Source organism: Enoplosus armatus, chromosome 11 (assembly GCF_043641665.1).
Source record: "Enoplosus armatus isolate fEnoArm2 chromosome 11, fEnoArm2.hap1, whole genome shotgun sequence".
Taxonomy (NCBI): Eukaryota; Metazoa; Chordata; class Actinopteri; order Centrarchiformes; family Enoplosidae; genus Enoplosus; species Enoplosus armatus.
In genome coordinates this window covers 24,223,510-24,236,771 of record NC_092190.1, presented here as the reverse complement: position 1 = coordinate 24,236,771, position 13,262 = coordinate 24,223,510, and the positions used below count along the sequence as shown (strand labels likewise).

The window sequence follows — 13,262 nt, the reverse complement described above, 5'->3', positions numbered from 1 at the left end:
CAGATGTGTGAACGTTTCTGTTCTTTTACAGTAAAGATGCGTTTTTAAAATGTAGTTCTCTTCTGATCACAAGAAATGTATCTCAAAGTCTCCACATAACAAGTTTGTTTTCTTGGAATCACAAAATCATTTTCTTAATCCTCAGCGACACAAAACAATCAGACGTGATTATCGTATGTTAGATTCCGTGTGACTTATGCTTGTCATCATGTCAGGATCTGCATGTCTGGCCTTTAGCCCTCGTGGTTAAAGGAGCTGAACGCTCAGCGTTCAAAGGACGAAGAGACTTTTAAAGTTTGTTACTGTGAAGACTTCTCAGTATCATGGTGGGAGTATTTCACCTCAGCTCCAGCAGGAAAACACATCTTGTTATGTTCAGGTCATGAATTTGTTTGTGATCAAAAGAAAACATTGAAAATAATTGCTTGTACACTACAGCGTGTCTTCTCTGGGCTTCCGTAGTTGTCATATTTTCCGTTCTTTGCTCTTTGCCCCTCACCCGACCCCCAACAGAGCACATCCAGTCTTTCCCCTGAAGAGAAGACTTGAGATTATCTTTGGTAGAATGAAGAAACTGTGGGTCTGATCCCAGAGTTCAAAATGAAAGAAGCTGTGCAAAAACCACTTTTACCCTAAACACTAAATTCAGAGACGTTTTTTTCTCCTCTTCCTTCAGCAGTATGGTGAAGTTTTAGTTCCAGAAGCTAAGCTTTGTAAATACGCCCAGCCCTCCCAGTCCCCCCAAAAGAGAAGTCCAGAGTCTCTCATTCTGTATCCTACTTTAAGGACTAGAATTAATTTCATCTTTACACCCTCCTCCCTCTATTTTTTAAAGTAACTCTTCTTCTCTCTTTATCTCGTCATCCTCCTCGTTCTCCTCGCCTGCTTTCGTCTTAGTGATGATGATGATGATGAACTCGAGCAGACGTTGTTTATGTGCGTGTATGTTTGGGGCTGAAGTGTAAGTAGTTTAACATGTGTTTGCTGCAGCTTGTTCATTTTGGGATATAAAGCCACGACATCAGATTAGTGTTCAAACCAGTTCAGTCATAAGTGAGATTTGTTTATTTATTTCTTACCCGACTCCTCATCCCTTTGACCTTTGCCTTAACAAATACCCTCAACCTTCTTCCTTTCTCAAGAGCCTTATCTTCATCGTATCTGTCAGTGAAGTCAAGAAAGATATTGAGAAGGACTAAGACATGAAAGGAAGGAAGGAAAGACAGTAAGAGTCACAAAAGCTTTCCATGAATCAAACTGCACTAGAAGAAAGAATCCCAGCAACACTCAGACTCAGTGAAGCTTGGATCCATCCTGCTGTGATGGACAGCTGTTCTTCGTGCCATAAATCTGCATCATCGGTATCCTTAACGCCACACGTCCTTCTCTGATGTGAAGTCTGTAACTTGAGCCTCTCGTGTGTGTTTAGTGGCTGAAAAGTACCTGTTAGTGTCGTGGTGATGAGGCATTTTACCACAAGGAAAGAAACGGACAGTGTAGAGGAGGGTTGATTTAAAGACATTTCCAGGACTATTACATAACATCAAACTCCACCAGCTGTTTGTTACACGAGCCAATAAATATTAACTCAAGTCCGACCATCTGGTTTGGAAGAGAAATCAAAGATGAGCATTAAAACAGCGGCTACATTAAAGGATCACTGTGGAGTTTTTCACCACTCGTGCTATGGAGCGACATTTTTATGTGCGGGTCCCCGTTTAGTTTGTTTTTGTGCACACGCACGAGGATGCACATGTTCGCCCACGTGCACGAGTGTCACAGTTATTCCAGTGTGTGTCTCAGTGTTAACAGCCTGGCTCTGGTCAGTCCACCACTTTGATCCAGACCAGCCTCAGCTGGACTTTGTGTTGCTAGCATGCTAACAAACATTAAAACTCTACACTGATTAACGAAACAGAAGTTAACAGTGTTGCTCACTTGAATTAGAGGGATCAGATCAGGATGAGGTCTTGATAGTGCTGATCACTTCATACCAAACTACACCAGTAAACTGAAGTATTTAACATGACTTCACACATTTGAAGCTCTCCCCTGTCTGATTCGTTCATTGTGGTTTTGCTGCCTCAGCGTGTCCTGTAGTCCTGTAGTGAAGTGGATCTGAACAAACCGCCTGGTGGAGATTTTGGACCTGTTGCCAGTTTTGATGTTTACAGTGTGTTTGCCTGCATGCCTGAAATATAACTGACATTTTTATTCACACGTGTTCTTTGTATGTTCCCAGCAGCCTGCTTTGGTCTCTCTGATCAGCTGGAGGTCTCGTGAAGTCCTGTGTGTTTGGACTCCAGACTGACTCTCAGATGGAGGTGGATAGTCTTGTGCCATATATCCAGGTGTTGTGGTGTGAATGCAGGTGTTAGAGTGTGTACAGTGTGTGTGTGTGTGTGTGTGTGAGAGAACCAGTATGAACCAAACCCTCCTTGTGGACTGAAGTGGACATGGACCTGAGGACAGTGTTTCCTTGTTGTACAGTGTTATTTAAGAGGCATTTATTACAAAAACCAGAGCACGCCAAATGAATGAATGAATTCGATGAATGAAAGGCGTGGATGGAGCAGTCTTCCTGTATTGTAGTGACGTCAGCATGAGATGTGGCTCAGACCTTCATGTTCCCCTCAGGGTGAATCCACCATGAGGCTCACGTTCGTGGTTTTGAGTGAAATATCTGTTGGATGGATTATCATGAAAGTCATTCGAACTATAATAACTTCATCAGGTCCAAACGTTACTTCGTCCAACACGATCAGCTAATGTTAGCATGCTAACAGGTAACTCAACACTGTAGGTTGACCTCTAACAGCTCGTAGAGCTTCATGGACTCATTCAGATCATTCAGTTTTTCTGTCCCGATTTATTCGACGTCCTCCTTCTTTAAGCTCTGATTGGCTCAGCTGTTTGAACATTCATGAGGTCTGGATCAAACTTGTGACTCTCTGGTTTCAGGTGGGTTTCTGTTCATCAGGTCTGCTGGCTCCTAAACATTTTGGCGTACTCTGGTTTTGGTTTAGCCTGCAGTATCCCTTTAAACCGTGCGGACTGAGATATGAGACGATCTGTGAAATGTTCCAGACGGCTTCTCTCAGGCTGATTTTATCAGGAAGCTGCTTCATCTCTCTCCCTGCAGACGTCTAAACCTCTGAAAACCAGCTCCAGTCTGGATCCGGCTCCAAGTTGGAAATTTGCACAAATTCTATCAAATCTAATGTTCAAATGTTTCACCTCGTGTGTTTCTTATCAGCAAAGAGCCGAGAAGCACTCGGGCGTAACAGAACAGAGGAGATCTTTCTGTCTGAATGTTTCACCAGAAGGTTGTTACGACTCCTTTCAAATCAAATCTTTTACTTTCACTGCGCCTGAAGCGTATTCAACATGTGAACGTAAGCGACCAAAGCTTTGGATCCTTTAACCCGAGAGCTCATCTGATCAGCTGTGATTGATCTCTGATCGTATTGATTGAGTGCTCCAGTCGGCCGTAAGCCTCCCTCTCAGTCTGCGGGTTCTTCCTGGTAGAACGTGACGTCTGGAGAAGCTTTCTGCTTCCAGAAGTGAACCACGACTCAAAGCACATCACTCTTTTGTAAGAAAACAAGTGAAATCACTCAGTAAATGTTTGAACATCCTGTCTGTGTCACTGTCTCTTATTTCATGTCAGCCACAGAGGCCTGTTGAGTGCTGAAATAATACGTCTTCTAGTCTTTCTGTTGACGACCAGCCAAGTCACTTGTATTCAGATAGCCTAATATCATAACTGTCACAGTCACATTGTCATCTTCCTCGTGGACCAAAACAGTGAATATTCTGATACCAGTTATTTAACAACTAGCTTGTGTGTAAAACTGTCACCACCAACTTTATTTAAAGTGAGTAGTTCAGGAGCCAATCAGAGGGTTCGATCGCGTTACATTAAAGTGTCGACTGTTCTCTGTTTATCTAATATACAGCAGCATGGCTGCCTGCTGATGAATGACTCAAAGTATTAATCAGTCAAGTCTCGTTGGTTCATCAGTTAATCATCTCAGATCTATATTCAATAACTGAAGCTCCGATGAGGTTTTAAAGAATCGTGTTTTTATGGTTTAAATGACAATGTGCCCAAATATTACTGCCCAGCTCTGTAGATACCCAGTGATCCCAGTATGTGGACAGTCTCACACACACACACACTCAGTTATCTCAGTGAGGTGTTTATTGAAACAAGAAGACGCCTGAACGACAGCAAACAGACAGAAATATACAACTCAAAAACATTCAGCAGGAAAACAGATTGTGTATATATATATATGTAGATGTATATATATATACATCTATATATATATATAAAATATCTAAATCTTTATATACACTACTCACAAAAAGTTAGGGATATTCGGCTTTCGGATGAAATTTCAGAATGCACCTAAAATGCACTATAACCTTTACAGGTGAACTTAATTTGACCTTCTCTAAACTTGTGAATGCACACGTCCAACTGTTCAATGTTTCAGTACTTATTGCATAACATGCTGTTCTCTAACAAGGTGATTAAGTGTCTGATCCATGAATCGACCACTAAATGTTCTGGTTCAATGACAGTTTGTATTTAAACAGTCCTCTTCGTCATGCTGTTCACATTCTGACATCATGAGACCGAGACGACACCTAACAATCGATCAACAGGACCTGCATGGGCCAGGGAGCATTCGCGCTGGACGAGGAACCGGTGGGCCTCAATGCTGTTCTCTGGTGACAGTCGATTCACACTGAGCAGAAATGATGGCCGCCAACGCTGTCGGAGACGTCAAGGAGAACGCTGTGCATCAGCCACTGCTGTCACCAGACGAGCCTTTGGAGGCGGTGGTGTTACGGTCTGGGCAGGTGTGTCTAGTCAACACAGAACTGCCCTACACCTTGTGAATGGTACTGTGACAAGCCGATACTGCCTGAAGAACATCAGTAATCCAGTCATTGTGCCTCTGCGTGAGCAACACACGATTTCATCTTCATGGACGACGGTGCCCCAGCTCATCGAGGTCGCATCATCAGGGAAGGCTGCTGGAGGCTGGGGTCCCTCAGATAGAGTGGCCTGCGCTTTCTCCAGACCCGAATCCCATAGCAAACCTATGGGATCAGCTGAGTCGTCGTGTAGAAGGTCGTAACCCGGCACCCCAGACCCTCAGTGACCTGAGGGCCGCCCTTCAAGAGGAGTGGACTGCCACGCCTCAGCAGACAATAAATCGACTTGTTGTTGTCAAGCTGTAATTGATGCTCAAGGACACGTGACAAGTTATTGAGACATTGACCTTTCTTGTTGTGGTGTACCCTCCACTGTTGTTTTGTTTCAATAAATAGTTTGAGATGAAGAAATGACCATTGCATGCTTCTACTTTCATGATATAATATCACTGCAGCATGAACTTCTTACATTTTCCATAAAGTTCAAGTTGAATATCCAGAACTTTTAGTGAGTAGTGTGTATGATTTCTGTGGACTGTGACTGGAGACAACATGGAAACGGTTTACGGTTTCTGTTGAACTCACTTTGACAGAGCGTAACACCGGAAGGAGATCGCAGGGGCTTCTGGGTAAAAACCCAAGCTAGTCAACAGGACAAGTGACAGTTCTTTAATGGTCAGTTTGACCTTTAAGCTTTAGGGAGTTCTGGCTCATCTGTACTGCAATAAAAAGGTTTCACTGCCAGAGATTACCGCGAAGTGTGAGAGTGAGTTTTACTGAAGACAAGAATCCGGTTTGTGAGGGAAGTGAAACCTCAGAGTACGAAACTACGGGACCCACAATGCACTGCGCCCAAAGGTTCAAATCAGAATTTAAACGGCTAATGCGGCGGACCCGTGTCTAACAGACCTGACAGCACTTTAACAGACCGGAATACTCCGCTCGGTTTGTGTCTGCAGGGTTTGTAAGACTGTTATGTTGTCACGGAACCGGTCGGGGTGGATTCTGCCGGGCGGACTCTTTAGTTTGGGCCATGACTTCACCGTTTTTTGTCAGTTAGCGTTGCTAGGCTAAGCTAACTCGTTGCTAACTGAGCTCCAGGGTTCGGAGCTCGTGTGATGACTTTCGGGCTGTAGCCGTGTTGTTCCCGCCTTCAAAGATGATTAACTTCACGTGGTTTATTACAGAGATGAGAGATTCGATGTATTAACCGAAAACAGCGTTTTGTAAAAGTTCCGGTCTCAAAGAGCTGAACACGTCGAGGTGAGCCATGACCCTCGCCCCGAAGGAGCTGTCCAACCTGCTGAGCATCATATCCGAGGAGGCTTGCACCAACACCTTCGAGAGCCTCTCCACCCACTTCCACCATTACTTCGGGAAAGCGGAGCACTTCAGGGTGGGCTCGGTGCTGGTCATGCTCCTCCAGCAGCCGGACCTGCTGCCCAGCTCCCCGCAGAGACTCACCGCCCTCTACCTGCTCTGGGAGATGTACCGGACCGAGCCGCTGGCCGCCAACCCGTTCGCCGCCGTGTTCGCCCACCTGCTGAACCCCGCACCTGCCGGGGAGGAGCAGGAGAAGGTGCTCTCCGGTAGGTCAATAATACACCACTTTTATTCCGAACTGTATGGATGTCCCGATGTCCTTCAGGAGGACAGGACATGTTGTGTCTCAGACTCACTAACATGAGAACTGTGAGCAGCCTTTTTCACTTTCTTTACATTTTATAGACCAAACAATGAATAGATTAGTAGTGAAAGTAGTCATCTGAGTCACAGCTCTGCCAGAAGCTCAGGAGGACCACCAGTCTGCCCACAGACTCCACCTCTGATCAGACTCTAGACACCTGCAGACTGTGTCTCTACAGGACCAGGCTGCTTTTAGACGTCAGCCATGAGCAGCTGATGTCGTAGATCAATGAACTCAGTTCCCTTTAAGACATCTTGTTGGTATCAGGATCTGATTCAGCATTCTCCCCAATTCTTGTTTAAATACACAAACCAGTCTGATCTCTAGCGACAGAAAGCAGACGTGTGAGTCTCCCCATCAGCATGCAGACCCATCAGTCTGGTTTGTGTCATGTGGTCTCTCCAGGCTTCCTGCCTCCCATCACCCAGCCCGAGAAGTTCTTCCTGTCCCAGCTGATGTTGGCGCCGCCCAGGGATCTGTTCAAGAAGACGCCCAGACAGGTGTCCTGCATGGACGTGGGCAACATGCCCCAGTCCATAGACATCAGTGGGCTGCAGCTAGCCTTAGCAGGTCAGTGAACAGCGACCGCTTTACAGCTGCAACTCTCATCTGCGAAGGCAGGAAGGTGAACTTAGATCCAGACAGGAATATACACGAAGCTCGACTCAGTGTCCCACTGATGAGCTGAAACACATCACACTCTAAACGTCTTCACTCTGGGTAACATGAGTGTAACATGAAGCAACATGGCAGTGAGCAGTTGGAGAATTCCATATCTATTTGTTTATGTATTGATTGAGTTTGTCTTTGTGTCTTTGTCGAGCAGAGCGTCAGTCAGAGCTGCCCACTCAGAGCAAGGCCAGCTTCCCCAGCATCCTCAACGACCCAGATCCAGACTCATCCAACTCAGGATTCGACAGCTCAGTGGCCAATCAGATCATCGAGTCTCTGGTCACAGGGCCCCGCCCCCCTCTGGAGAGTAAGTGTGCTTGATGCTGATGTTGTTTTAGATCTGAAGAAGGTGTATGGAACAGAACAAAGCTAGAGGGCGGTTCCACCACAGGAAGGGGGCCAGGATTTGTTTGAGGAACTCCTGTACGATGGTTCCAGGTGGCAGAAGAGTCTCTGCTCCAGGGATACAACTTTCTACAGTTAAACACAACCACATGTTTACCGCTACACAGAGACAGGCAGACAGGCAGGCAGGCAGCGCAGACAGACAGACGAATGTCTCTGGATGTTGAGGTCGTTCCGTCCATCAGTCCAGTGTCCTTTCCGTCGTCGTGTCCGATGATTAGAATTCTTGCTGTTCACATCCTGACAACATGCTGCTGACTCTGTGAATATGAGGACGCCTTTAAAGCTGGTGCAAATGTTGCCATGGTTACCAAACTGGCCACTAGGCTAAAAACAACCAGCCATCTGCAACCGAAATAACTGTACGGTGCACCAGGGTCCGGCTGCTGGTGGATTGTTGATCATCTGGTATCTTAAAGCCCCAAAGATGTCCGTCCTGACCACCTGTCCACCTGTCTCCGTCCTCAGGTCACTTCCGCCCCGAGTTCATCCGGCCGCCGCCGCCTCTGCACGTGTGCGAGGACGAGCTGGCGTGGCTGAACCCCACCGAGCCGGATCACAGCATCCAGTGGGACCGCTCCATGTGTGTGAAGAACAGCACCGGCGTGGAGATCAAACGCATCATGTCCAAGGCCTTCAAGAGCCCGCTGTCGGCCCAGCAGCAGTCTCAGGTGAGCTCGCGTCAACAACCTGTCGGTCCGTCTCTCAGTCCTGTCTGACTTCCTGTCTGTGGCTCTCAGCTCTCAGCCCATTGGTTCCTACTGAAGATGTCAATCTTTAAAAACTGTGTGTGTGTGTGTGTGTGTGTTATAAATATACAATAGATATTTCATGTTGAAGATAAGAAGTCCAGTTCTGGGCCAGAGTTAAGTCTGGATCTGGTCTTCTGTAGGATTTAGTAGCTCTTGGAGTCTCAAACAGGTTAAAAACAACAGCAACATTTGTTTCTGTAGAATTTAATAACTGTCAGGTTATATGTTTCATCACACACAGTTTTTCCTCACTCGTGAAAACCTTAATATGAGATATGGATATATTTGATACGCTGAATACATTTTATTATTTTATAATACAGAGCACTCTTTTCTTTTTAACGTCAGCACTAAGATGTATCAGGCTGTCATACACACACACTTGTTAGTAGAAACATTCACGGCAGCTTTAGTTTGGCCTCTGCAGGGAGGGTCGGTGGCAGTAAGTGGTATTTAATAAGGAACTACTTGGAAATGTCTTAATAATGAGTCGCAGCTTGGAGGCGTGGGGGGGGGGGGCATCTGAGGTGTTTCCTGCTCCTTCACACTGTAACTGACTCTCCGTCTCCCTCCAGCTGCTGGCTGAGCTGGAGAAGGACCCAAAGCTGGTTTATCACATCGGTCTGTCCCCGGCGAAGCTCCCCGACCTGGTGGAGAACAACCCGCTGGTGGCCATCGAGATGCTGCTGAAGCTGATGCAGAGCAGCCAGATCACAGAGTATTTCTCAGTGCTGGTGAACATGGACATGTCGCTGCACTCCATGGAGGTGGTCAACAGGTGAGGGCGCCGTAGTGCTTATGATCTGGTACCTGGTCGCCATGTTTTTATGGAGTCCTGCGCTGCTATTGGCTAGGGGCTACACACCCACTCCCCAAAGGTTGACGCCTGGTTTTAAAGACACCAAATCTGTTGACTTGAGTAATTTATAACTACTGCCGTAATCACCTCAGACATTTTAGAACCGGTCAGCTGAGTTTTAAAGAGATGCTTCTGAGTTATGATCAATGTTTCATGCATTCATTTGGCTTGATGCTCTTATTGAGCGTGACAGCTGTATGCAGCTGCACGTTGTCACCACTAGTTGGCAGAGCAGGATTATTAGACTGGCTGGAGCCTTTTCTTCTTTCACTGTTGAGGATTTTCTGTCTCTTGTTGCCTCCTCAGGTTGACCACAGCTGTTGACCTGCCTCCAGAGTTCATCCACCTCTACATCTCCAACTGCATCTCCACCTGTGAGCAAATCAAAGACAAATACATGCAGGTACAGAACAACACTTTAATAAGAATAATGCTTCGAAAACAAGCGTATTTTATTAGATCTGCCCTCTAACAAACAGAAAATGTGTGAATGTGTTGTTGAAAGAAAAGCAAATCAGTTTGAGCTCCATGTTCAGTCTGACAGAAGAGGGGACACTTCGGCAGGTCCACCTAGCTAAAACTGATGCAGGGTGATGCAGTGCTGCAGTCAGTCCTCCATGAAGACTCAACTGTTCAGGCTTAGTTGAAATGAGTTTCTGTTTCCTTCAGAACCGTCTGGTCCGTCTGGTCTGCGTCTTCCTCCAGTCGCTGATCCGGAACAAGATCATCAACGTGCAGGACCTCTTCATCGAGGTTCAGGCCTTCTGCATCGAGTTCAGCCGCATCCGCGAAGCTGCCGGTCTATTCCGCCTCCTCAAGACCCTGGACACCGGAGACAACCCCACCGAGGCCAAACCTGCCAAATAATGATCCTCAGAGACAAGTTCCTAAAATAACGCCACCTTTAGAAACGTCAGAGGGACCCGGTTTGGTTCATCCTTCATGTCTTTGTACATCAGGAGCAGAACGTGGTGCGGCGGCTCAAACGAGAGTGAATAATGTAAATATGTAGTGACGTTTTCTTCAGACTTTAAATCCTCTTTGAGCTTTGTCACCATCTCCCCTCTCTCTTTTCCAGAAGTAAAAAAGGATGAACTACTTCAGCATTTCGTTTTTTACCTCCACTCTCTTTCCTTTGGACATGAAATCTTTCTCTAATTAAACAGAATGTTTAACTGAGTCTTTCAGGTTGTGTTTTTGTGTGTGTGTGTTTTCATCTGGCTGCTGTGAGGAAACAAATCAATGCTCCTGTTATCTTGAACGCAGCTCAAAGAGCCCGACAGGCGCGCTAAGTTACTGGAAACTGTTGACATGTAGACGTGGAGCTGATCCTCAGTGAGAGCGCTTCCGTGGTTCAAGTTCAACATTTGGGGAAAGACGCTTCCCAGAGTTAGATGTTCAGGTTGACACCGCTCTCATGTCTGTATGGTAAATATGATATCATATACTTTTATGATACTGCGTGTTTACGATTTGCGAGCGTTCACGTCATCAGGTGCTGGTAGGCAGAGCCAGGCTAGCTGTTTTCACCCCGTTTCCAGTCTTTATGCTAAGCTAACCAGCTGTATCTTCAACTCTTGGCAAGAAGGTGACTAAGCGTATTTCCCAAAATGTCGAACTATTCCTCTTTCCTCTGGTTGAAGGTTTCAGTTTCACCTCTGATGGTTGTAGTCAGAAATGTACTGTTGCACCTGTAATCACACCAAACAGTGATGTCACAGTGTCTTGGAGTACACTTGTACATCACTACAGCAAGGTGAGAAGTGACACCACCGGAGGTCGGCACAGTATCAGATGTTCCAGGAAAAACCACCACCAGAGTTTTTATACAAAAGTCTGTTTATTTGTTGAGTACGTTTGGTACAGAAGTTGTGATTTGGAGTGTGTTTTAAAATCATCTGAGCACGTTAGACTGTGAGACACAACACATTATGTTCCACAAAAACAAACTGAACTAATGTGAAGGGAACTTTGCAGCTCTGCATAGAAACATCCAACAAACCCCCCCCAGATCAACTATTACTGCAGCAAATAACTGTTTTAAAGAAAAGAACAATATTGCATCGAAAAGGGTTTAACTGAACCGATCAGATTAGTTCTGCCTCTAAATGTAGAAATAAAACTTTGAGGCGTGAAAGTGTTCCTTCTCTTTGTCTGAAGACCTCACCACAGTTTGGAGATGTGTATCGTACCATAACTGAGCATCATCTGAACCCTGGAGCTTCTATTATTCCCTCATTTCACTGATGGTAGTTGAGGTCGTCGTGGTCTTCAGGCTCTCTTCATGCCGCGTGCCATCAAGCAGGCGAACACCGTCATCACCATCTTGGGTTTGACCTCCACCAGGTCCTCGGGCAGCGCGTACACCCGGGCCCCGATCTTCCTCGCCATGGAGATGGCGTACCTGGCAACACAATGACCACGGTGAGCAGGTAGTGGAGAGAAGAACTGTTTCAGGTCTGAGGATCACAGGTTACGTTCAGGACTGGAACATCGGCTGCATGTGAGCCAGGACGCTAGTCAGTTTACAGCGACTGTTCGGATCTTTATTAGGGTTGGAAAGGTTGACAGTCCAGCTAACGTTACCTGAGATACAGCAGAGCTAACGTCAGCTAATCCTCTTCGCTAACGTTCATACTGTTCTATGCAAACAGTAAAGTATGCATCTGATAATGTGTTAATTACCATCATTATTCATTTTATTTATAGTCATGTACTATAGTACTCGAGGCAAGAAATGCTGTTTGTTTCCATGGAAACCTTTTGTCACTGAATTCAATTCATTAATGTCACCACACATGCTGCAGACTACCAGCTCCAGTTATTACACAATTAAAGTCGTGGTAAACATTTTAAAACCATCAATGTGAGAACTGAAAAAAGAGGAAGTGAGAAACATCAGTGAATGAAAGTGTTCATACTTTGCATTGTTGAGTTTCTCCTCTTCAGTCAGGTCTTCTGTCTTCAGCAGGTCGTATCTGATCGACCCGGGCTGGATGGCATCGATCAGGTCCAGAACCGGCATACTGCTGCTGATGGACCCGTCCTACACACACACACACACACACACACACACACACACAGCACACAGACAGCACACAGACACAGCACACACACAGCACACACACAGCACACACACACACACACACACAGCACACACACACCACACCACACAGATAGGAGTTATGGAAGTGATGGAATCAAAGCTTAAGAAACAGAATGCAGTGCACCCTCAGCGTACCCGTGTCTGGCCTCAGTGTACCCGTGTCTGGCCTCAGTGTACCCGTGTCTGGCCTCAGTGTACCCGTGTACCCGTGTCTGGCCTCAGTGTACCCGTGTCTGGCCTCAGTTTACCCGTGTCTGGCCTCAGTGTACCCGTGTCTGGCCTCAGTGTACTAGTGTACCCGTGTCTGGCCTCAGTGTACCCGTGTCTGGCCTCAGTGTACTAGTGTGCCCGTGTCTGGCCTCAGTGTACCCGTGTCTGGCCCCAGTGTACCCGTGTACCCGTGTCTGGCCCCAGTGTACCCGTGTCTGGCCCCAGTGTACCCGTGTACCCGTGTCTGGCCCCAGTGTACCCGTGTACCCGTGTCTGGCCCCAGTGTACCCGTGTCTGGCCCCAGTGTACCCGTGTACCCGTGTCTGGCCCCAGTGTACCCGTGTCTGGCTGCAGTCGTTACCTTAAAGCTGGAGATGGTGGGTTTGCCGGCCTGCGTGAGCGTGTCGTTGACCCAGACCACGATGGTGTCGTCGATCACTTTCTGACCATCGCCCAGGTCCTCCAGGATGTTCAGGGTGTATCTGAGGGAACAGACAGCATATGGGGGGGGGGGGGGGGGGGGGGGGGGCAATACCAGGTTTCAAAATAAAAGCTTCAGCTGCTAAACTGTTTTTGGGGAATTGAAACAGTCAGAACAGTTACCTCCTCATGAGCTGCCAG

General features: G+C 46.7%; 2 protein-coding genes across 2 annotated transcripts in view; one reads left to right on the top strand and one right to left on the bottom strand.

Annotated features, from left to right (window-relative positions):
• Positions 1–5,840: 5,840 nt before the first annotated feature.
• cnot11 (CCR4-NOT transcription complex, subunit 11) lies at positions 5,841–10,461 on the top strand. The gene is made up of 7 exons (XM_070914905.1): positions 5,841–6,539; positions 7,043–7,207; positions 7,464–7,616; positions 8,183–8,385; positions 9,042–9,244; positions 9,632–9,728; positions 9,995–10,461. Exons 1-7 carry the CDS (start codon positions 6,221–6,223, stop codon positions 10,190–10,192), a joined length of 1,338 nt encoding a protein of 445 aa, XP_070771006.1. The 5' UTR covers positions 5,841–6,220; the 3' UTR covers positions 10,193–10,461.
• A 691-nt stretch (positions 10,462–11,152) lies between these two features.
• lcp1 (lymphocyte cytosolic protein 1 (L-plastin)) overlaps positions 11,153–13,262 on the bottom strand; it is an 11,627-nt gene continuing 9,517 nt past the window's right edge. The window contains exons 13-16 of the mRNA XM_070914146.1: positions 13,245–13,262; positions 13,003–13,123; positions 12,247–12,371; positions 11,153–11,729 (exon numbers count right to left, since the gene is read on the bottom strand). The exon at positions 13,245–13,262 is cut by the window's right edge and continues 116 nt beyond it. Coding sequence (XP_070770247.1) covers positions 11,597–11,729; positions 12,247–12,371; positions 13,003–13,123; positions 13,245–13,262 — 397 coding nt within the window. The 3' untranslated portion in view covers positions 11,153–11,596. The remainder of the gene's footprint in view (positions 11,730–12,246; positions 12,372–13,002; positions 13,124–13,244) is intronic.

Excerpts from the sequence above, each read along its gene's own strand:
- cnot11 (XM_070914905.1), top strand. The coding sequence starts at position 6,221 with ATGACCCTCGCCCCGAAGGAGCTGTCCAACCTGCTGAGCATCATATCC. Across the intron at positions 7,208-7,463 it reads GCTGCAGCTAGCCTTAGCAG|AGCGTCAGTCAGAGCTGCCC; the intron begins GTCAGTGAACAG and ends TTTGTCGAGCAG. Across the intron at positions 9,245-9,631 it reads TCCATGGAGGTGGTCAACAG|GTTGACCACAGCTGTTGACC; the intron begins GTGAGGGCGCCG and ends TTGCCTCCTCAG.